Genomic DNA, 23038 nt, shown 5'->3' with positions numbered 1-23038 from the left:
ATATACACAAACTGCCCAAAGAGCTTCAGCTATAGGGCAGTATATAAGAAACTCTTGGTTTCTTTGAGCACGAGATGTTCTCTGCATCTGATACCTAGTCGTTGGGGCCAAAATCCCATTGCAGAAAAGGGGGTACTAAGCTCTAGCCCCCCACAACTTGTTCCCCATGTATATCCCCTCCGCTTTCAAAGTGACGATTAAAAGCGGCGGGTGCGGGGGATCTGCAGGGAAGAACACCAGAAAAGTTTAAATTTGACTTCACTGGCGCGTCATTCCGTCCCGGCGGTCTTGATGATTGAATTGGATGATTGATCGCATATAACGGAGTTCAGCGGCATCCTCGGCTTGAATCGGGGCTGCGATCATTCAGATAAGTCAGGGCTAGCGAGCCAATGGCATGGCTGCAGGGCGTGGCTATCCAGATACGGGGCAAGCACGGACCAATGGCTTGAATCAACGGGCCCGGCATGCAAATCGCGGAAAGCGCAGGCAATTATGCAAACGAAGCATGGCAGGTGAGTCAATGGCGCGGAGCTACGGTGTGACTCAACCGTTTCGGTTTGGATTTTTCCCCCCGTGCGAGCCAATCACTCGGCTTAGGGGTGTGGCCAAAGCGGAGAAACCGAGGGCGAAGAGCCAATGGCTTGAGTGGAGGGCGCGGCCATGCAAATAACGCGTCTCAGGTAGCCCAGCGTGCCCCGTTCTGGGCGCGGCCATGCGAGTCCAATTCCGACGGGGGGCGCGGCTGTGTAAATAAAGCGGAGCCCGGCAGGCCAATGGCTCTTCCCTGGCAGAAATTATGCAAAGCGAGGGTGTGGGCGGGGGACCAATGGTTTGAATGAGAGGCGTGGCCATGGGCCAATGAAGGGCCTGGTACACAAATGCGCTCCGGCGCGCTGGCCAACGGGCGCCGCTATGCAGATGAGGCGGTGACAGCGCCCGGGCTGCGGCGGCCGGGCGCAGTGGCCGAGGCTCTTGCGCCGCCGCGCTTTCGCGGAGCGAGAGGCTGGCCGGCCGGCCGTCCGTCCGTCCGTCGGCGGAGCTCTGCGGAAGGATGATTCGGGCGTTCTCGTTCCCCTCCAGCCCCGAGCGCGGCCGGCTGCGCGGCTGGCTGGAAGGCACCCTGGCCGGCCTGTGCGAGCTGCATCTGCTGCGGGAGCGCCAGGAGCGGCGCGTCAGGCAGGCGCTGCGTCTCGCCGCCGAGTCCCCGAGCAAGGCGGGCGATGGCGAGGCCGGCGGCGGCGGCGAGGCGGCTCCGGAGGACCAGCTGGTGAGTGAGGGGCCGGCGAGCCGGTCCATTGTCCGCCCGGACCGCGGGAGTGCTTCCCCTGCGCCGCCGCCCTCCCCTTCTCCTCCGGCGCGGCGGTCCGGAGCCGGTTCGGCGTGGGGCTGCGGGAGCGGCAGCCGGGCAGCCGGGGAGGGGGCTGTGCGGGAGCAGCGGTCCGGCTGCGGAGGGCGCGGGGCTGAAAGCGGGAAGGGGGGATTCAGGCGGCGGCACGACCGCCACCGCTGCGTATCCATCCCGGCCTTTGGCGAAGCCCGGCAGGGGGCTTGAAGGCTGCGATCCTGCGCGCCTTTCCCGAGAGCAAGCCCTGGGACACGGGGGACTGACTTACCCGGGAGTAAACCGGGAGCTCCGTTCGGGAAAGGGGGCGATCCTGCTGCAACGTGACTCTGGGCGGGGGGCTTCCGAGTCGTCCGCCTCTTGCTCCGCGTCGGGCGCCTTGCGCTTTGGTCCGGGACGCTCGCATCGGTCCCATTTTATTTTATCTTGATTTTCTTGGGAAAGGGGAGGGGGCTTCAGCCCGGGCAGGCCGTGCCAGGAGGCTCGCACGGTGGGGCCGGGGGCACAAATGCGGGGAGGCGCGGGCCTGGGTGCCCCCCCGCCCGCCACCCGCGACGTCTCCCGGCTCTTTTCGCTCCCGGCTGCGGGACCTCGCCCGGGAGCGAGGGCGGCGCGGGGCCGCGTCCCCTCCCCGCGCCCGGCACGAGGCGCCCTCCTCCTCCCGGGGCGCGTTCCCGGCCCTCGTTGCGCAAGGCCAGGACGCCCCTCGGAGGGGCGAGGAAGTTCCCGGGCGCCGCGGAGCGCGGCGGGCCGGGCTCGGTCTCCGGATTCCCCGCCCGGTCTGGAGAGCGGCGGCCGCGAGGATCGGCCCGCCGGAGAGGCCGAGCCGCGCGGGTCGCGCCGGGCTTCCCACCCCGATTCCGCCCGGGGGCGGCGGGGGTTGGGCCGAGCCCGCAAGGCGCGCGGCTGAGCCGAGGGTGCCGGAGCCTCGGAGCTGCGCCGCCCGCCAGCGTTGCGCTCGCACCGGGGACGCGAGGCCGCCCGCGCCCGCCGCTGGCCGGTCGTGTGGACCTGCCCGCCGCAAGGCTGAGGGCCGGGGTGCCAAGCCCCCAGCGGCGGGCGGGCCAAACCCAGCCTGGCCTCTCCAAATGGCCCTCCATTTGGGGCTTTCTTGGCTTTTTCTTTTTCTCTATTTTTATTTTTTGCAGTTCCCCCCCAGCAGAGCGGACCAGCTGTTTCTGGGTCCTGCAGATTCAGGGGGCGGGGGCGGGGGCGGGGGGGGAGGTTTTCCACAGACAGGCAATGAGTGGAGGACAGAACGAAGGATGCCGGGCTATCCCCAAAATGCAGGCGGAATGGATGCAACCCAGCGGTCCGTCTCCACCGCAGTGCGAACGCAAGAGGAGCCCGGCTGGATCAGAGTAAAGGCCAAGCATTCCGGTCCCACAGCGGGGGATTCAGGTCCCCAAGCATTCCGGTCCCACAGCAGCCGCTTCCCAGACGGGGCACCTCCTGCTCTGCCCCTCTGGCGTGCAGAATGCTGGAATCCCGACTCAGAGTCACTGGCAGATGGGCCGGTTCTCCACCGTCTGCCCGGCCCCTTTTAAAGCTGCCCGAGTTGGTGGCCCTCTTTTGCAGGTGAATTCTATGAGTGCCGGGAGGCTGAGGCAGTTTCCTGCTCTGCATTCTTGCAATGGATTCTGATTTAGCCGGGCCAGGCCAGGCCACAGAAGCCTCAGCAAAAGGCTTTTCCATGCATTGCGGGAAGACCGGAGAGATGGCATCAGAAGGATCCTGGATGGGAACTCAGGTGTTCCCCGAAAAACAGGACGCACATCACCAAGAAAGAAGAGTCATTTGCATAACGTTTGCATTTGGTGCTTGGGCCCAAGTACTGACTGCCTGTACCACAAGCACCTTCCAAGCTGAGCACCATCATTTTCCAGCTGAGGTCTCCATTAACATCATTAAAAAACAGACAGACACACAAACCAGAAAGAGACAGCAGGGCTGGGTGAAAGATTGCTGGGAACTTTGCAGGTCTGGCAAACTGCAGCTGGGAGCCATCAAGGGCAGAGGTGAGAAAAGGAGAATCGTCACCTGTGTGACGGGAACGCTTGCCTCTCCTTGGTAAATAAATGCTTATTTGGAAATGGGAACTTTTAATAACATATTTCACTGCCTGTGGTTGAATCAGCAGCTATTCTGTGATTAAGCATGAAATATTAATACCAGCAGAGAACTGCCTTATTTAAAGTACAGCTCAAAAATCCAGATATTGCTCCCAGTGCAAGATGGGGCTAATGTGTAGCCCACTAAGCCCAGAATCCTGCACTGTGTGTGCATGGAAAAGAGTGAGCCAGCAGTGGGCACACAGATTGGTTCAGGAGCCTGACTATCAACAGGGGGTGGGAGTTGCTTCTTCAGGGACAGGTATGTGCCTGCAGGTGTGTGCCCAAGTCCCTGGGGGGTGGTCGTGAAGGGCTCGCACACGCTCAGGCGTATTTGTGAAGTGAAACGTTGTGGAGCTGAGTTTTTCAACCTGGAACCCACATTCATGATTATTACCTCTATCCTTTTCCAGTCTTGAAGGGACCCAAAGCTGCTTGCAAAGTCTTTCCACTGGATGCTCCCAACAGCCTCGCATATAACCTGGGCTTGGAGTCAGTAACGGGCCCAAAGTCACCCATTCAGTTCCATGGACAAACGGGACTACAACCCGGACCCTCTAGCTGCTGCATGGGACTGGCTCAAACTTGCATCAGGGGTCCATGTCTTAATTTTTTGCCATATGAAAAATCTCCCTGCTACCAACCTCCCAGGTCACAGCAAGCATCAGAGGAGGCCTTGTTCCCCACAACACTGACAATATGGACTTTTGCGGGACAGGAACATGCAGCGGGGCCTCCCCCACTTTGGCCCCCGCCCTATGGAAAGCTAGCTCTCTGAAGCCATTCGTGGCCTTGAGCAGCCCCTGATATTGAATTCTGGCGTCTTGTGTATTCCATCTTCTTAGGCTGGTGTTCTAAGCAGTCCTGGGGTTTGTGCAGATGATCAGCACCGCTGCTGGCATTGCAAAGTGTGGTCACACTGTGGTTGTGTGTCCCCCAGCGCAGCCGGAGCCCTAAGCCCCCAGCAGAAGGCCAGTGCTGAAATCCTGTGCTTCTGGGATCCAGGTTGCCATAGCAGAGACTTTGAGGAGCGGCAGGTGGCTCTCCTGGTTCCCCTTCCCTGAAGTGCAGCCAGGCATTTACTGATTTTAATGAACTGTTTTGCTTCATTTTCTCCTCCTGTCTCCCTGCAAAAAAATCCTCCTTGCTCTAATGCAAATTTCTAGCACCGCTGTCAAAGCTCAGCACACACGCTTCGTATGGGGAATACCAAAGCGAGCCGGAAGCCGCCAATGAAGTGCGTTTGATTTCTGGTGCAATCCTATGCATGTTTATGCAGAACAAAGTCTCCAACAGTTCAGCAGCGCTTTCTGCTGAGTAGGTGTGCCCAGGACTGCAGTCCAAACACAGGAGAGCGAGTGATGCCCCTTGGAAGCTTTTGAATTTACCCTGTTTGCATGGAGCAAAAGTGTGTCAGATACCATGGGACCCCCGAATCTTGGGCTCCCTCACAGGGGCATCAAAGCCCCCTCAAGGTTGTGGTCTGGATCTTGCCCACTGTTGGTTCTTTGGGGGCTTCCCCCATTTGCTCGAGGCTTGACTGCATTCATGTGTGTTCAAGCATGGAATTGGAGGCTGAGCTGGCCCAGGGGTGCAAACCAAGAGCTTCTGATGCTGGAGTTGGCCCGTCTTTTGCCTGTCTAAATGTGGCCAAATTGTGCCTTTTCCTTCTGTGGTGGCCGGGTGCTTCCTGGGGGTGCATGATTCCTGGCTTTGGGTCCCTCTGCCTGTCCTTTGCCTTCATTAGGGTAAGAATGAGTCTTCCGGAACATGATAAAATCATCAGTAGTAGGTCGCTGGTGCTTTGGCTGGCTAGTTCAAAGATGGCACGTTCCCAGACTGCTTGGCCTCACTGGCGTTTTGCTGCCCGCGTCCTACAGTTCCCATCCTTCCTTGGCACAGTTTTCCAGCAGTCACGTGCCCTTCTCACTTACGCTCTGGGTAAGGCTCCCCCAGCACTTCTGTCTCCTCCGTCCCTCTCTTTCCTGGCCTCTATTGTGTTCCCCTGAAGCCTCTTGGGTAGAATGGAAGGCCGCTTCCTGGATTCCCATCAGGCTGCTGGTCCTGCTGGAATACAGTTGTTTTGCACCGGGGTGTTGAGCTTGATGGTCAAAGTCCATGTTGGAGACGCTCTCCAGAAGGGAAGTGGGGAGATCAAAAGGCAAGGTTGCAATCCCAAAATACCCACCTATTTTAGCTGAATGCTCTCCCCACCAGCCCTTACGAGATGCATGTCAACCTTTTAGAACGGGGGAGGGACTCTGCACATGGTCTGTGCAAACATCAGTAGCTCTGCAAAGCATCGGGGATCTTTGGGGCCCTTTGGCTGATGCCAGAGATTGAGACCTCTGCAAAGTGCACCCAGAGCAGGAGCTGCAGCCTTTCCCTCCAGCCCCGCTGCCTGTTTTCCAGCCATCTTGCATCCAAGTCCTCTTCCAGTGCCGTGTCTTGGGCCAACACAACTCCCGAGAGGTGCGGCACTCCATTTTTCCCGTGCTGTACCATCTCCAGCCCACGTGTGAAGTATCTTCCCCCATTCGAGCCGAGTTTTCACTTCCCTCACTAAAACCGCACCGCTGGGAATGTTCACAAACATCGCATGGGGGAGTTCGGCTACTGCTGGCCAAGCGAGCGATGCTTCTTGCCGGCAGTGGCGGGACTGCGGACAGATATCACGGTATTTAACGAGAACGCCATTGTCTGCATACAATACAGCCTGCATTCTCGGTCTCTTGAATGGTGCTAAAGACAACCAACGTTCTCCACTGTTCCTGGTAGCTCACAGGCCATTTTTAAAAAATGCCACGCTGTTTCTTGTCTTGGCTAGCTCTGGGACGGGATTGTTTCCCTCCTCTCACCCCATATAAAACAGCAACAACAACACTTCACAGCAGGAGATCCAACTCCTTGTTGAAGCCTTCAGAGATCCAGGGGGGCAGAATGGCAGGAATCACCTGGAACTGGCTGGCCCAGTGCCGCAAACTGGACTTTGTGGCCGAGACACTGCTTAGCAAGTTGAAGCGGACTGGCGGGTGTCATCGTGTGCTGCTTAGACGGAGGGGCGTGGTGTTTGGCAGCCTGTGCGTGTGTCCATAGACTTCTTTTTCCAGCTGGCTCCATGGGTGTGTTTCGAGTGTGCTGGCTCAGGTCTCGGCAGGGGCCAGGAGTGCGTTCGCACGGCTCGGGCTGGTGTGCCAACAGTGCCAAGATGCCTAAGCTGGCCCTGGTCGCACACGCCTTAGTTGTGCCGTGTTGGACTCCTGCCGTGCTCCCCGTGTGGGGCCGCCTTTGAAAGCTGTCCTGAAATCGCAGCTGGTCCAGAATGCTGTTGCCTGGAGCTGGCGAAAAGGAGTGTGCGACGCGCGTGTTACGGCTGCTGTGCTGGCTCCCTGTGGAAGGCAGTGCGCCAGGTAGGGCCCGTGTGGCCTGAGGTCAAGCTACCCGCCTTCTCCTCCCGGACTTCTGGAGAGCCACTGCTTCCAGGGCTGTGGCTGCCAGAGGATCATTTGGCGGCAACACGAGACGGGGCCTTCTTGGTGGCTGCTCCCAGACCGCGGGGCTCTGCTTGCTCTCTCTTCAGTGTCCCTCCGCCAGCAGGCACAGAAGAAGGCGTTAACCTGCAAGCGGCAGGGGAGGGGCTGTCACGAAAGGCAAGGGGGCCAGGTCCCCCCCCCGCCCCTTCCCAGTGCTGGAGCCACTCTTCCACCCTGAACCTCCCTGGCTTGCTGAGTCCCGGCCCGGCTTTGGGGGGGGGGGGGGCGGTGCTGAGTCATGGTTCTCCGGCGGCGTCTCCCAGACGTCCTTGCCCCTGGGATCCGGCTGGGCTGGGCTGGACAAGGGGGGATCTGTGCTCTCCCCCCCACGCTGGCCTTCGACTCAGACCCCGGGTGACTCCGTGCTTTATGGCGAGTGGCCGCTGTGCAAACACGCGTGACTCAGGCTTTTCGGCTTTCGCTCCTGACATTTGGGTTGCAAGTAGGATCATACGAAAGTGGCGGTGAAACCGGAGGGATGATCATTTGCGTTTGGACCGAAGTGCCGATCATCTTCTCTTTGTATGGGAGGGGAACTAGTTGACCCGGTTGCTTTGCTCGGCTTTATTTCTAGGCTGGGTGGCCTTTCCAAATAGAGGACTGTCCTCTGCAAGGATGGCGATGGCCTCTCCGTGTGGCATGTTGATGTGTCCTCTTAGCGGGGCGGGTGGGATTGGGAGCCGTGGGCAGAAACTTGTTGAATCAACATCACCCTGCCCGTTTCCCAACTGCTCTGCGGCGCGTCCCTTCACCTTCCCAGCCTTTCCGTGCACTTGGGGCAGAAACTGGGGGGGGCGGGTGGGGGCGGCTTAGCAGGAAGGCCAGGCAAACACTGCAAGCCAAGCCAGGGTGCTTTGCTCCGAAGGGGGAGGAAGGGCGATAAGGAGGCCCAGGCGCCGGGGAGGGCAGGGTCCCTGTCTAGGTGATGGCAGGCAGCCGGGCCGGGGCCTGGGCCGCTGCTGGGGGAAGCTCCTGCGGGCGGCTGGGTGGGAAGCAGCGAGGGGTGTCCCGGGCAATTCGGGGCGGCGGATGCAGCTGGGCAGGGCCAGCGCAAGCCTTGGGGGGTCCTCGGAAAGCCCCTCTGTGCATCTGCCGTTGCCCAGCTCCTCCCTGCGGTTGCCGCTCGCTCGTCAGGCGGGCAGGGAGCCGGGTGCTGGGTGGCCGGGCACCTGCCCTCGCTCCGTCTCGCCAGCAACACCTCCTGGGCCAGAGCAAGAGAAGAGAAGAGAAGAGAAGAGAAGAGAAGAGAAGAGAAGAGAAGAGAAGAGAAGAGAAGAGAAGAGAAGAGAAGAGAAGAGAAGAGTGGGCAGGCAGTGAGGAAGAGGAGCTGCGAAGACCAGCCCCCCCCCCGGCAAGAGCCCCCGAGAGCGCCTCCAAATGGAAACTGGCCCTGGGGCAGCGAGAGCCCCCGCAGCCCCGCTGTGGGGCATGGGGGCCTCTTGGGCCCCAGGCGCTGGACTTCCAAGAGGAGGGGCCGGGCACTGGCCAGAGACAGGGAGAGGGGCCGGGGCGTCCCCTTCCCACCCCCACAATTTTCTGGACCGGAGTGAGAAGGGGCAGACAAGCGGGGTGATGGGGAGGAGGAGGAGGGGCAGCACCAGATGTCCCTTGCGAGTGGGACCCTCTCGGTGCAGAGACCCTCGGCAGGTGCCCGATCGTGCTAACCCTGGCTGTGATGGCTAGGATGGATGGTGGGCATCGTAGTCCACCCCACCTAGAGCCTTTCTGGGCTCCTTGCAGTGAGCTGTGCCAGCAATGCCACCGTGGGCCGTCCACGACCTCGGTCACAGTTGTCTACTGAGTCAAGAGTGTGCAGTTCCTTCACACTAAGGAAGTCATGTACACACCTGGCTGTGTGCATTAGTATTTGCACCCTTGCCCCTTTTAACGCTCTCCTCGGGTCAGGCTACTAGGACGCATGTTGTCCCCAGTCACACCCGCATTCATCTAATTGACGGCTGGCTCTCAAAGGGTTCCAGTCAGGGATGCCGGAAAAATGCACAGTGGGTTCCAGTGAGTGTGGAATTTGTGAATCAGCTCTGTGGATTGTGCTGTTACCTGGTTCATCCCGCATCACGCGGATTCTGTGGATCTGCAGACTCTTTCCCTCGGCCTAATTTTGCACAAATGTAGCTGTAGAAAAATCAGAACTGGCCCAAAATGTGCTTTTTCCTGTAGGTGTGAAAATATGCATTTGGAGGAAATGTGTGCATTTGCACACATGTACAAGTGCATTTTTTGCAAAATCTGGCTCCATCCAAGAGTGGATGAAAAAGCAACACTGAAAATCCCTGATGTGGGCAGAACTGATTTTACAAAGTCGTGCTTGCCTAGTTCTAAAGACGGAAGAGCACAAAACTTCATGGTGATGTTTCGTTTTGGATGAATTATTCCTGAGTAAAGTCTGGGTGGGTCACTGTAGAAACCACATAAAGAGGTTAAGTGTGGCAGAAGATGGAGTCCATATGCAGGTTGCTCATCAGGTTGCTGAGACTCTCCTTCTGTTCTGTGGACCGCTTGGAATTGGGTGGGAAACGGGATTGTCCTTCTCATGCTGGGCCTGCGGGACCCGAAGGGTGGGGTGAGGGCTCCCCCGGTTTCACACAACCAGCGTTGCATCCTCCTCGGTTTGGCGGGGGAGAAGTTGATCCAAGGCCAATGGACAGTCTTGATAGATCTCTCTCCCTCCCTCCCTCCCTCCCTCTGTCTGGATTCTTATCTTTGGATTTATTGTGGGAGAGGGGGGTGGGGGGTGGGGGGGACACAAACTATCTGTTCCTACCTGCTGTCCTGCTGAGAGTAGTGGAGATCGGCCGATGTGGGTGACCTAAGAGACCCTGGCCTCGCTTGACCCTGGAATTTCCTGCTCCCCTGAATTCCGGCCCCCACCCCTACCTGGAGGAGTCCTGCTTTGGCAGCCGAAGGGCCTTATTTCTTCCACAAAGACATTGGAGATTATGAATCGAAGCTGCTCTTCCAGCATTCTAACCTCAAAACAAAAGGTCAGACTGCAGTTTTGGGGTGGTAGGAAGGAAGAATCGATACCCATGTGATGATCAAATTGCAAAGCTGGAAAGTGGATTGTATAACTTGGATGATATGAGGTACTTTCCCTCCCAGTAAAAACGAAGCCAGAACAAGCCAGAATCCCCGCGAATGCTAGTGTATTTGATATGCGGGGGAAGCTGTCCAGCCTGCTGCACTAGCTTTCTGCTGGCAGGGAGTTTGGTGATGGTTGTTTCTAAGCAGGGGAGTTTACAAAAATGGTGCATTTACCTGCCACCTGGAACAGCGGTTCCTGTCCGAGCACATCAAGGAGTTACTGCTCAGCGCACTTGCTCTTTTGGTCTCATAGTTCGGACTGAATAAGTGGCAGGCACATCTCTTTGTCTCTTCGGATGTGTGTTGAGTGGAATTATGGAAATTCAGACCCCCTTTTTAAACATTTGGATTGTAGCCTGACCTTTTCCCTCCTCCCCTCTGTTTTATCCACATAACAGCAGATGGAGGAGATTAGGTTAGGCTAGGCCTAGGTTGAGCTGGGCTGGTGATGGCCCCAAGCCGCCCAGTGAGTGCCTCCAGTCTGTCCCGTCCAGTCCAGCCGCTTTCTCTCTCCGATGGGCTTGAAGTCCGGAGCATGTGCATTTCTGTGCATGCAAACTGCTTGAATGCTGATTAAATGGACTGGAATTCCCCTCGCAAAGAACAGGCAACTCAAATATCACATCTCTTTTTAAAGAAAAAAAGAAAAACCACCCTAGATTTTTTTACTTTTTCTTTCTAGAGAAACTTTCTAAGTCGTCATTAAAAACAGATTTAGATTTCGAATGGGGAAATGATTGATTCTTCCAGTCTCCAAAATTACAACCGTGTGCATATTGGTCTGCTCCCCAATGTCCAAATTTGGAATTTTTGCAAGAACTGCATCCCAGTCCTGCATGTTTTTTCAGGAGTATGTTGCAATGAGCTCAAGGAGGCTGATGGCGAGGATAATGGGCATCGGGTTGTGGTCTGGGTGGCTTTTCAGAAGCTTGCAAAGCTTCTTTTCCCTCGAATCGCCAGCCGCCTCTGTAATTACATTGCTTTCCGTTGACAAAGATGTCAGTTCACATCCCGAGGTGGGGGGGAGCGTGTGCTGGCCTGGGTCTGTGTGGGGCTTCGCTTGGGGTTTAAACGTCTGTCCTGCCTGGTCCCGAGGGCCATGGCGTGAGTGACGACAAAACCCAGGAATGCCTACGATGGGACGGCACATCCCAAAATGCAACGGGATCCGAAGCCTTGATCAATCATAAACAACTCGGAAAGAAGCCAGTCCCAACCCTCTGTGGTGTTACGCTGAAGGTAACTGCCTGGAAATGCCATTTATTCCCCGCTCTTATTTCTGGTCTGCCCGCGAGGCTTCACGATAGAGCTGCTGCTCCTCTCTGGTTGTTTTCTATCACGATCAGGATAGTGGGTCCTGATCGTGGATATCACAATCCTATGTCTAGTCAGTCAGGATTTAATGAACAGGCATGTCATGGATTGCCAACTTGGCAAACGCCGGCCAAGTAATAAATGGGAGTGGGAAGAAACTGCGGAGAAGACCTGTTTTCTGCCAGCTTTATTAAAGAGATAAAATTATACAGTGTGCAGGGGAAAATCTGCATTCATGCTTGTCATCAGCCAATGTGGGGTGATGCTTCCGTGCAGGTTTGCAAGCTGTATGAGCAGATGGATCTAGGAAAGGCGACCACCGGAGGGAACGGCTCCATGTACGAATCTTCAGCAGAGCTGGCTGGCTGTATTCTCTGGTTCGCCTTGAGAGGAGACTGCTCTGGGGAACTGCAGCCTCTCTCTCAAAATTTCTGATTTCAGCCCCTTCGTATTCCACCAGCGAGAGGCAAGCAAACAATCCGTGGGGAAGAGTAGAACCTGGGTGGGGGGGGGGTCTTCTTGTCAGCCCTCAAGGGCCCACGAGCTTCTTCAAATGGCATCCATCCCTCCGGCTAAAGAGGTTCCCCTTCCTGCTCTGGGGCTCCGGGGCACATTTGGCCGCCAGGCCAGGAGGAGCGGCTCAGCTTTGGCTCTTCTCATTCGCACCCCTGTCCAGACCAGAGTAAGGGACAGGTGAGCAAGCAGGTGGCCACGGTTTGGAGCCAGATGGGCCCCAGGGGTCCCTGGCAGCTGCCCCGGCATTTCGCCCCTTGGCCCGTGCAGGATGGCAGCTCGGTCTGAACTCTAGCTTCCGGCACTGGGCTTGTGCTGGGTGTGTGGGGCTCCCAGCCCCATGCATTCGGCTGTTGAGCAATAACCTTGCAAAAAAGATCTAAAAGGGGAGGAGGAGGAGGAGGAGGAGGAGGAGGAGGAGGAAATGGTGAGGCTTTCAAGAGATGTGCTGCATCACACGCTTCTATTTCAGCGCTCAGGTGCCAGAACGAACAGGCTTTCTTCCCCTTTCCAGAGAGGGTTCTGTAATCTTCAGCCCTCTGTTGGAATCTGGTCGCAGAGCTTCCAGGAGGAAAACAGCTGGTACGGAACAAAAGGCACTCTCCCCTCAGCCCAAATCGAGATCTCCTCCACAATTAAGCTGAAAAGATGCACAAAAGAGGAGGCGGGAAGCTTTGCAGAAGATGTTTCAAAGGCTTGCTCTAATCTAAGTCCTGTACAGCCAAGCACAATCACATAAAACTGAACTGCTTCTGGAGTAAAACCCTGGCTCACAATGGCGGTGTTATCTTTTCCTCCATAGTTGTTATTCCGAGGGCTGCTTGTGGCATGGTGCCAGGAGAGATGCTGTGGGACTTTCATTAAGTAGCATTTCCTTGGAAGTTTTTCTGCAGCAAGAACATGGGATGTGCGGATTCCAAAATGCTTGGGGAGGGGGGACTGGGTCAGTACCAGGTTCTTGTGCAGCCCACAACAAATACCCCTATAAGAACGCTATGTGTTTTGCCTTTGCATCAAGTCGTTTTTTCATGTCGGTCTATGTTGTTTGACTTCTCACTGAAGATATTGGGGTACATTCTCATTCTTGGTGTATCTTATAATTTGAAGTGGAACCCAGGTTGTGTGTGTGTGTGTGTGTGTGTGTGTGTGTGTGTGTGTGTGTGTGTGTTTCCCTCCAGGTCTCTAAATCTGGCTAACACTGGGAAGCGCTTCATTGTGTACGGCGTAGCTGCATATTAAGCCAGCCTATCTGCTCCGTGATGGATGGTGGGCTGCAGGTTTAGTCTGCAATAAGATTCTGCACAGTTTAACTATTGATTAGTTTCCCTGGAGGAAGAAGATCTGCGCTGAGATCTTTCAGGAGGATGAGGGCGAATGCTGAACCGGTTCTCTCTCTGATTCAGCAACACAACAGGACAACCGGCGTGGCTCATCTTGTGTGAGCCTGGGGTGGACCTGATTTTATAGACCAGTCTGGCCACCCACCATGTGTAATTAGGGGTGGTCAGACTGGTTTATAATTCCCATGTTGTCCACGCACATGAGGACACCGACCCATCGTGAGTCAAAGCTAGGAGCCAGCAGGGCCACTTGGCACAGGGTGCCAGAAGCCTCCTGCTCTTCTTGCCCAGGGGCTAGCCAGTGAGTGGCTCTGACAGCCGCCCCCAAGCGGCCAAGCGGCACTCGGGGTGGCTGTCAGGGGCTTCCTCCACTCTCTGCAGCCCCCACCAAGGGACCGTCTTGCCAAGTGGTCGTGGGAAAGAACCAGCCTCTTGTCCGTGGCCACCGGGGCTGGGAGAGCGCAGGTCCCTGGGGAGCAAGCGGGCCGGTTCCAAGCAAGGCCCTTCAGGATTTTGCTGACAGGAGCATGTCCTGTGATTCCAGGCGCCTGTCTGTAGCCCACTTGAATAGAGAGAGGTTGCAAAAATGTGTTGCTGGGGAACACCGAGTCCTTTTTACACACACACACACACACACACATCCCCACACACACATCCCCACAGACGTATCTGTGCCCCCTCCACCCCGCTTTTATACCTCCCTGTCTTTCAGCTCAGGAAAGCAGGCGGAACCATTCAAGGACCACTCTTCCCCGGAAAAACAGGAGCTGTGCTTTCTATCTGACAAGATTTTATAGACTGCTGCCGCCCCCCCCTTCCGCAGCCCCCCCGCTGCCTCTTGGCAGGCAGGCCGGAGAGCATGGCAGCTCCATCAGCCGGGATGCCAAAGGCTCTTTCATTAGGAAAAGCACGGAGGCGAAACCGGCGGCGGGGGTGCAGGGGGGGCGGGCTGCTCGCAGCTCAGTTCCTGAGCCCTGAGCCCTACGGTTAAAACCACATGATTTCGTCCCTTGGCATTTTCGGGACCTGTCTGGGAAGGTGCTCGAAGCTGGGCCACCAACTTTTTATCCAAAGATAGCCATCCATCCATGCCAAGAGGAAGACTCTTGGGGGGGGGGGGGCAAGGGCAGGATGCTGGTAAATGTGGGGGCAGAAGCAGCGGGAGAATTGGAGCTTTATGGCAGATCCCTGTTCGGATGCCCCCTCCCCTCCAGGGTTAAGCTCAGGCAGCAGAGGAGTAAGAGTCCAGAGTGAGTTTGTGGCGAAACCCGGCCATGCACAGCAGCTGCTGATGTCACGAACCCACTCAGATTTGCACCCTTTTCCCGTCACTAGTTTTTCCTTTAAAAGAAGGACGGGCACATAAATAGGGGCGCACGAAGCAGTCAAACAGTAAATACATCAGAGGTAGAAAGGGACAGTTGAACCAGCGGTGGATTTGCTGCTGTGAATACTGGTGATCTGCTCTATGAAGGCCAGAAGAGACTTGACTGATCCGAGGGAGGAAAATCCGCGTCAGTGCTCGCTTCATGTTACGTCGCCCTTGGCGGGGCTTCCACTGACCGCAAATGAAGACTTTCTGAGCTGGTTGCTTCCCAAATCCAGTCATGCTCCCTGCCAAGATTCGAAACACAGGAAAGGGAGACGGGGGAAACTCCTTCTGCCGTCTCGATGTCTTGCCCTGTTGTCCACGCGGCCTCCCATTCCAAAAGCACAAGGAGAAAGACAAGCCCCATCGCTTGATATCACCAAGGCTTATTTCAGATCGTGGCCAAAAGCCAAAAGTGCATTAAGAGCTGCCAATGCCTTTGTTTTCTTTCTGTTTTTGATTTTTCTGTCATCTGTCAGGCAAGCCCGCTCCTGCCGAACCTTTGCTGAACCTGAGGAGCAGGTCGGTGGCACCTGCGGTCCGGCAAGGCCAGTGCAACAGCGCACTGATTGCTCTTGTGGCATTGTGAATGCGTTTCTTTCCAAATTGTGGGCCTTGCCCATGTGGGAGACACTCTGGACCCGCCCGTGCAGCTTTGATCCATGGAGGAGGAGCAGCGTGGGAGCTTTCGAGAAGGAAGTAGCTCCAGGAGGGAGCCACGGACGTAGCAGTGAATCGCACTTGGTTCTCCACTGCTGGCATGGAGCCACCTGTGGAACGAATTAGGTCTGTTTTAGAAGTCAGTTAAAGAAAGAGAGAGAGAGAGAAACCATCTCATGCCAGCATCGGTTTGCCAAACGGAATGAAGCCGCAGCATCACAAACAGGAATTCTAAAAAGGCCCTGGCTTTGAAGTTATCCTGTCTATTCCCTTGAGAGATGCTTGCCTGCTTATAATGGCTAGAATAATCTCAAAAACGGCATCGGGTGAAAAGTAGATTAGATTTTAATTTTGACAGGCAGGCCGACGTGGAGAGAAAAGGTGCCAAGGAGTGGGCCTGGAAGGGGGTGGCAGAAGCTGAATTCTGAAACCAGCCGGTTGTTCCGTTTTGCTTTTCCCCCAGGCGTACATGGCATGGCAGCTTTGGTGCAGCCTTGTTTTGAATTCTCAAATGCATTTTCAGCCAGGTGAGAAATCAGCTCAGTCCGCGCACTTGGCCGGGAGCGCTGGCGTGGCGCAGGCCGCGGCGTCTCTGAAGACCCGGCGATGGCGTGTTGCGTGGCTGGGAGCAAGGCCTGGGCCGGAGCCTACACAGGGCGCTCTGGCGAACCCCAGCAAGCAATTGGCTTCCGCAAGCCTCATTTGCATGGATTTAAATGTTTGTGGGTATTGGCGCTTCTTACAGCCAGATAGCTTTGAGCTTAACGGGATTCCAGGAGGGATTAGAAATTTATAGGCATAAGAACAGCAGACGCGGCGAGGCGAGAGAGGATCAGAAGAAAATAAATTTTCTATGGATAGAAATCCATTAGCTATGGGGAAGAAGGCAACTGGCAACTGATTCAGGGGGCTGTGAGGACCCCTCTTCCCCTGCCCATGGGTGGCTGCCTGCTGTGGCTGATAGAAGCAGATGTTGGCAGCAAGCAGAGGGTCACCGGAAGGGCTCGAGGGTCCCCCAGACGCGTGACTGCTGGCCGTCTCCGGAATTAAAGAGGGGTTCATCCAGCCTTCGGTCTTCAGCCAACTCCTCTGAATCACATGGCCCAGAGCGGTACAAGCACGGAGCGAAATGCATGACCCTCGAAGCTGCAGCTCTGTCTTTCCAGCCTGCTGCTGCCGCTGCTAACAGTGGCTCTCCAGGTGTTCACACCTGGACACACGGGGATTGAACCGGCCGCCTTCGGCACGCAAGACAGGTGCACTTGACAGATGCGCTTCGAAACCCCACATGGGCACCACTGCCCCCGAGGAAACAGCAAATGGAATAGAAGGGCATCTTTTATGAAAAAGCACTTTCTATGCAAAAGAGTGATGGAAGCGAGGTTGGCCATCCGTTCAATGTGTTGCTGAGCTACTCTGAAGGGACCGTCCGTAGACACAGGGGCCGCGAAAGCCGGCTGGGAAGGCTCCCAGGGAAAGACACCTGCGGTGCAGCAAAGTCGCTAGGGGGAACCTGAGCAGGTCACGGAATCGGGTGGGGTGGACAAGCCCTTCCTCTTGCCGTGCCCCCCAGGATATCCGGGAGAGGACTGGGCGGGGAGAGACCCCAAACCCGCGGCAACCCCGTCGTCTGCCAAGCCCAGAGGGCAACATGATTTTGATTTTATGCATGCTTGAAATCCCAATCTGAATTCTGCTGCTGGTCTCGTCTTGATCAGATTGGTGCCTTGGGTGCAATGGAAAAGGAATGAGCCCAGGAGGGGGAGATGGAGGGGGGGCCCTCGACTTGATGTTTCTTTGCAAAATACGCTGGTCCGGGAAAGCGACCTGCCATTTTTCAGCATCTCTTTCTGCCGATCCATTTCATCTGTGTACTAGAGTCAGGATGAAGGCCACGCTCTTTCCAATGTGCTAATTTATTTAAATGCATGCAGATTTAAAATTAGCCCCTCCGCTTGCCATCTCTGTGACCTCTTCTGATTTGCATCGGAGTTCAATCGCACCACTTCCAAATGAGCAGCGCTCGCTGTGCAGATGTGATGCTCGTTTAATTATTTTCTGACTGCACAAAGCTTCTGACGGCGCACGGCCCAACAGCCTCGCCCGAGTCCCCGTGTGTGGGGGCTGCAGGGAGAGACCCCCAAGCTGTTCCCCTTGTTGCCGTGGGGCAGCTCTGGCGAAGTTCACTTTCTGCCAGGCCGCAGTCCCTAAAAGAGGGTGTTGTGGGTCATGTGCCCCCAAGCCCTTGTAATCGCCTACAAAAGCAGTTTGCAGGGTTAGTTAGCAGGAAGAAATCCCCGTGGCCGTATCAGGACTCTCCCTAAAGTTCGCCCTTCCTCTCGCCTCTCTCTCAATCTCCCTTGGTGGGGTAAGAATTTTGCCCCTTTGTCTCCAAGCCGGAGCTTGACTGACGCTCCCAAATGATCCCCCTTTGTCCTCGGTGCTCCCATCTGTCTGGAGGGCAAATGTCGCCCATAGTCTGGGCGGTTTCCTTCTCCCAGTCTGGGCTCCCCCCTTGGGGTGCCGGGGGTCCGGGATCCAGCTGACCGCGTTGCTCGTGGCCGTGTGTGCCTGGACCATTGCCCTCCCCGCTCTGCCCTTGCCAAACCCAGTTGGGGAGAGTGGCTTGACTGCAGGGGAAAGAAAGGCGGTTTGGACAGATTTTATGTCTTTTATTGTATGTTATGGATGGTTGTAACCCATGCAGGGAGCTTCAGCTATTGCCCAGTGCAGAAACAGGCAAACAAACAAACCAACTTCCATCATCCCCAGCCAGCACTGCAGTGTAACACATCTGGAAAATGTTACAGTGAGTTTACATGCACACATACATAGTCTGAAACAATGAGGACTGCAACCTTGCATTCATGAGGACTACAGTCTTGCTTTCCTTTTACCTAGACAACATCAGCCGCCACGGGTCTCTGCACAAGCGGCCTTCTGTCTTCCAGATGACAAACAGGGGCAGAGGTGGCCGGGTGTCCCACCGCAGCGTTGGGAGAAAGCGGCTTGCAGGCCTGGGGTGCCCACTGCTCTTGGCTTCTCCAAGGGTGAACCTTTCTGTTCTTCCGGTTTTGCAGGATGCCCTCCCGGGCCTGATGTGGGAGCTGGAACAGCAGCTGGGGCTCCTGCGCCTGTGCCCAGAGAAGCCCAGTGGGGAGGCCACGGAGACAGACAGCTGGCCCAGCTCAGGTAGGAAGAGGAGCCCCTGGCCTTGGCCGCATGGCGCATGGCCCAGGACGCATGCTCTCCTCTGGCTTGCAGGCGGCAGGCTGAGCTGCGGCCCTTTTCCTCCCTGCCTGGCCAGGCCAGGCCAGGCGCTGGCAGAACCCTCTGCCTGGTGCTGGATTCCGGGGCTGGGCTGCCAGGTCCAAGGCGGGACGCAGCCCAGGTCATGCGGCCTCCTCCGGCCGAGGCCTGGAGTCCATTTTGGGACGCTCTGAATGTGTTCCAGTGGCAGGCGGGCCGAAGACGAAAGGGGCAGGAGCGTGGTCCCAAAATACGCCGCGAGCTCCTCCTTTCCTTCCGGGCACTGTGGGCTTTTCCACCTTTTAGGAGGGGGGAATGGGTGGGGTGGGCGAAGTGGCAGAGCCCCAAGCGCCTCGCGATGGGGCTGCAGGGGGCTCCTGGGTCTGAACTGCTGCACCCCTCCGATGGTGCCCATCCCGCGCAGGTTTCTACGAGGGGCCACAGTCGGCCATCGCCTCCGACTCACCCGCGTCCTGCTTCGGGGACTCGTCGTTCAGCTTCCCGTCTGCCTCTGGGTCCTACTCCCGCATCGGCCGTCCGGAGTCCGTCTTTGGCTACGCCAGCGAGCGCCCCAAGTCTGTCGGTGAGTGCGCGGAGCAGAATGAATCTGTGGGGACGTTTCGCTGGACGTGCTGGGAGGGGGTGTGCTGGCCCTCCCCGGGGAGACCTCAGGGCAGCTGCCTTCTGGCAAAGATGCTGTATTGAGAATGAGCTCCGCAAAAAGAAGGCAGCCAGCCCCCCCCCCCCCCCCGCTCCCGTCCTCTGCTTGGCCATGAAGTTTCCAGGCTGCAACAGGATGAGCCTTCCGGAAACGGGGAAGTTCCCAGGGACACGAGTGGGGCAGAGTGGGAAGCCCACAGGCCTGGGGTTTGTTGGAACAGATCATGTGGGGAAATGACCGGCAGTTTTGAGCAGTGCTGAATTTTGAAGCCCAGGCCCAGGCCGCGTTCGTCCGCAGAGCCCGGAGGGGGATCCCGAAAGCTGCTGCCCTGATGACCGATTGCAACAAACTGGCTTTAGCCTTTCACCTGCACGCTCAGACCTTTGCAAAAGCTCGAGCACAAGCGCTGCCCATCTTCCTCCAGGATACTTTGCATTACAATAGGGGACAATCTAGAGCTGCTGGGAAAATGCAACCCCCCCCCCCAAGATTACAGCTAAATTCAGAGGGGAAGGGAGGGAAATGCTGTTGGGGTGCAGGCGGAGGGCATCCATGCTCCTGCTACGGAAGGGTCCTGGGGCGGTGTCGCTCTGGACCCTGGATCTGCTACACCCTGGTCCTGAGCAGGTGTAAGGCTCAGTGAGAAGGTTTATTTATGTACTTACTTGGGGCACAGCTGCAGGGGTGAATTCCCAGTAAGGGATGTGGTCACCAAAAAGGCAAAGGCCAAAACCTTTTTATTTTCCCAGTATTTTGAGGCTTAGATTGAGATTTTAGGTGGCTTTTTATTGTATTGAACAGATGCTAGGTTCCACTTGGTTTTATTGCAAGACCATCCTGAGACCATTTGGTAGCGGATGGTATACAAAGTTTTAAATAAACAAACAAACAAATTTATGTTTAAATCGGCATATAAGTAAAAGCAATGTGAATGACAGAAAAGCAGGTTCAGCATGAAACACGCATTTGGTGACTCGGCACCATCTTAGAAGGGGGTCCTCTCCCACGCGGGTAGGTGAGGCGGAGAGGGGAATGCCCCCCCCCCAAATGGCACCAGCCACTTGGGGTTTTTCTTTCCTTGTACTTCTATCGACATGTTAACTTTGAGCTTGGCTGCCTGATGAAACAGCGGGGCACCTGTTTCCTTCAGTTTTGTGCAGACGGAGAGCGGCAGCCCTATAAACAAACGGGGATAGCAAGGCTGAGGGCGAGTCCTTTCCTTCGGCACCTTTCCCGCTGGATCTGGCTCAGAAGGCCCCAGTTCCTTTCCTCATTCTCTCTCTCTCTCTCTCTGCCCCCCTCCTTCCCCCACCCCTCTCCACAGGTGACATGGCGACCTCCAACAAGGAGGGGGCCGCCCGCGGCACGGTGCCCCGCTCCTTCTCGGCCCCCTACTCCAGCGCGCAGGACTACCCCGCGGAGCCGCTGCCCCCCCGCTACCCGCCAGACCCCTTCCTGTACCCCAGCCCGCTGCACGCCGTGGCCCTGCAGAACCCGCTGCTCCAGAGCCACCTGTACGAGGACCCCACGTTCCCCTCGGCCGCCTCCCCGGGCCCGGCCTTCCCCGCCGAGCGCGACGCGGGCCTGGAGCCCTACGACGGCGACTTCCGGCTCTACTCAGAGGCGGCCGCGCACGGCCACAGGGTGGAGAGCTACATCTCGCGCCTGCTGCGCCGCCGCAGCCAGCTGGTGAGAGGCAGCAAGCCCCGGACTAGCCTCGTCTCGGAGCCCCCCGCCAAGGGCGGCCTGGCCAGGCAGAACAGCCTCTGCAGGGGCCCCCCGGAGCTGCTCCCGCCCCAGGCGGAGCGCAAGCCCCCGCCGGCCATGGAGCGGGGCAGCAGCACCCCCTCGCCCTGCGGCCACGAGGCCGGGGCCGCCGCCACGCGCATCTGGTCCTCGTGGGACGCCGCGGCCGAGAGAACGCTGGCCGCCCGGGCCATGGCCACGCCGCTGCCGGCCGAGGACCGCAGCCCGCCCCACTCCAGCCTCCAGAAGCCACCGAAGCTGCAGGCCCTGGCCCACGGGCGGCCGCCCTCGGTGAACCAGCATGAGGCCGCCTTCCCTTCCTCCCCGCTGCTGGACGGGGGGGGCGTGGCCTCCCGGGGGAGCAGCCAGGAGCACGAGGATGGCGCGTGCCTAATGGTCAAGGCCCAGTACATCCCGGCCCAGCAGCCCCCGCGGGCCCAGCAGGCGCACCGACCCGGCAAGAAGAAGCCCCCGCCCCTCACCAAGGGCCGCTCGGTGGAGCTCTCGCCCGAGCGGGTCCCGCTGCTCGCCAGGGAGCAGCCCCGGGTGCCGGCGCCCCCCAAGAAGTGCCGCTTCACCGAGGACGGGGGAGAGGCCGTGGGGAGGAAGGGCGCTGGGAAGAAGAGCTCCCCCCGGTCCCGGAAAGCTGCTCGGTCCCAATCCGAGAACAGCCTCCTGAACAAGCCGGGAGTCAAATACGGGACGGCCGAACGGGAGGAGCCAGCCCTGAAGCCATCCCGGCCTCGGCGATCTCACGGTAGCTCGGCCAGCGGGTACCGAAAGTGGCGCTCGACGGCCGAGATCTGCCAAGACGAGCGGTCCCCGGGGGGTGCTGCCGAGCCCCGACGGGGCCAGCGAGGAGCAGGCCCCGTCGGGTACAGCTACGCCGGCAGCGACTCCGAATGCTCAGGTGAACAAGCCCGCCAAGCACCCATGTGCCGCCTGGAGGAGGGCCTGGTCTACGGCGACAGTGAGTCCAGCCTGAGTGACGGGGACTCGCCCACCGCCTACAGCAGCGGGGCGTCCAGCGACACGGACGAGAGCGGCGGCCTGGTGTGGCCGCAGCAGCTCTCCCCACAGCTCGTGTCGGCTTCTGGGCCTGGGAAGGCAGCCGGCGGGCAGCCTAAGGTCTTTGTCAAGATCAAGGCCTCGCATGCGCTGAAGAAGAAGATCATGCGCTTCCGCTCCGGCTCCCTCAAAGTCATGACGACCGTGTGAGCAGCGCCAGCCGAATCCTGTCACGGCTCCCGCAATCTCCCTGCACCCTCCTTCCGGCTGAAAGTTCCTTCCAGAGGCTTTCCACCCTCCCTTCCGATTGCCAGCATCCCATCTGGCTCCCACCCGGGACTTGTCCGCTTCACCTTCGTCCTGGGAAGGCCCACGGCGGAGGGGGGCAAGTCCGCCTGTGGTTTTGGGGCCCCATTTGCTTTCTCAGCTGCGCGAACGTCGCCAAGACCACGTGTGTCTCACTTCCTCTGGCCCCGGCCAGCTTTCTCATCCAGTCCATTTTTAAAGGAGAGGTATTTATTATGGTTTTTGTACAGTTAACTTCTCAGGAGTCCATCTTTGGGTGCAAAAACCTAGAAAACAAACCCATGCTGCCAATCTTGTATTTCAACACAAATATCCCTTCTGTGTGTGTGTGTGCGTGTGTAAATAAAACTTCTGTGGTTTTGTTTCTGTGCTTTGGTCAGAGATGCTGCTTAGTATCTTCATAAGAGGATCATTCAAAGAAGACGGTCCTGAGTTCTCCCACAGCCAGAAAGTCCCTTCGGATCAACCTGGGATGGCTTTGCACTTTTGCTTCTGGGGTTGGCAGCTGGTGGTTTGGTGGGGAGAGCCAGTGGGTCCCTGGAGCGCCCAGCGGCCGATTCTTTTGTTTCGTCTTTCAGAAATGCACGTTTTCTCTTCCCAGTTTTGAACATGTTTGCCACAGCAAAACTGGCCAAATCCCAGTGCAGTCAGAAGAACTTGCTCTCTTGTTTAAGTGCCACGGTAAAGATCCAGAAGTAAGTTGAGAAGTCAGCCGTGCTCAGTCCTGCCGATTTCCCGTAAGATCTCTGGATGCAGCTAACTTTCTCTGAGCTTCATCTGT

At 57.4% G+C, this 23038-nt stretch overlaps 1 protein-coding gene across 1 annotated transcript; it reads left to right on the top strand.

The window, feature by feature from the left end:
* The first annotated feature begins 1054 nt into the window (after positions 1–1054).
* Positions 1055–22161, top strand: DACT3 (dishevelled binding antagonist of beta catenin 3). The gene is made up of 4 exons (XM_044435430.1): positions 1055–1270; positions 18368–18479; positions 18961–19119; positions 20522–22161. Exons 1-4 carry the CDS (start codon positions 1055–1057, stop codon positions 22159–22161), a joined length of 2127 nt encoding a protein of 708 aa, XP_044291365.1.
* The last annotated feature ends 877 nt before the right edge of the window (positions 22162–23038 follow it).

Source organism: Varanus komodoensis, unplaced genomic scaffold (genome assembly GCF_004798865.1).
Source record: "Varanus komodoensis strain SLA01 unplaced genomic scaffold, ASM479886v1 scaffold29_3, whole genome shotgun sequence".
In the NCBI taxonomy this organism is placed as follows: Eukaryota; Metazoa; Chordata; class Lepidosauria; order Squamata; family Varanidae; genus Varanus; species Varanus komodoensis.
The sequence above is the reverse complement of the archived record's forward strand: the minus strand, read 5'-3'. Positions and strand labels throughout refer to the sequence as shown.

Bases quoted from the DNA above. Each gene is read 5' to 3' on its own strand.
- DACT3 (XM_044435430.1), top strand. From the start codon at position 1,055: ATGATTCGGGCGTTCTCGTTCCCCTCCAGCCCCGAGCGCGGCCGGCTG. The intron at 1,271-18,367 runs GTGAGTGAGGGG...CCGGTTTTGCAG, and splicing joins CGGCTCCGGAGGACCAGCTG to GATGCCCTCCCGGGCCTGAT. The intron at 18,480-18,960 runs GTAGGAAGAGGA...CATCCCGCGCAG, and splicing joins AGACAGCTGGCCCAGCTCAG to GTTTCTACGAGGGGCCACAG.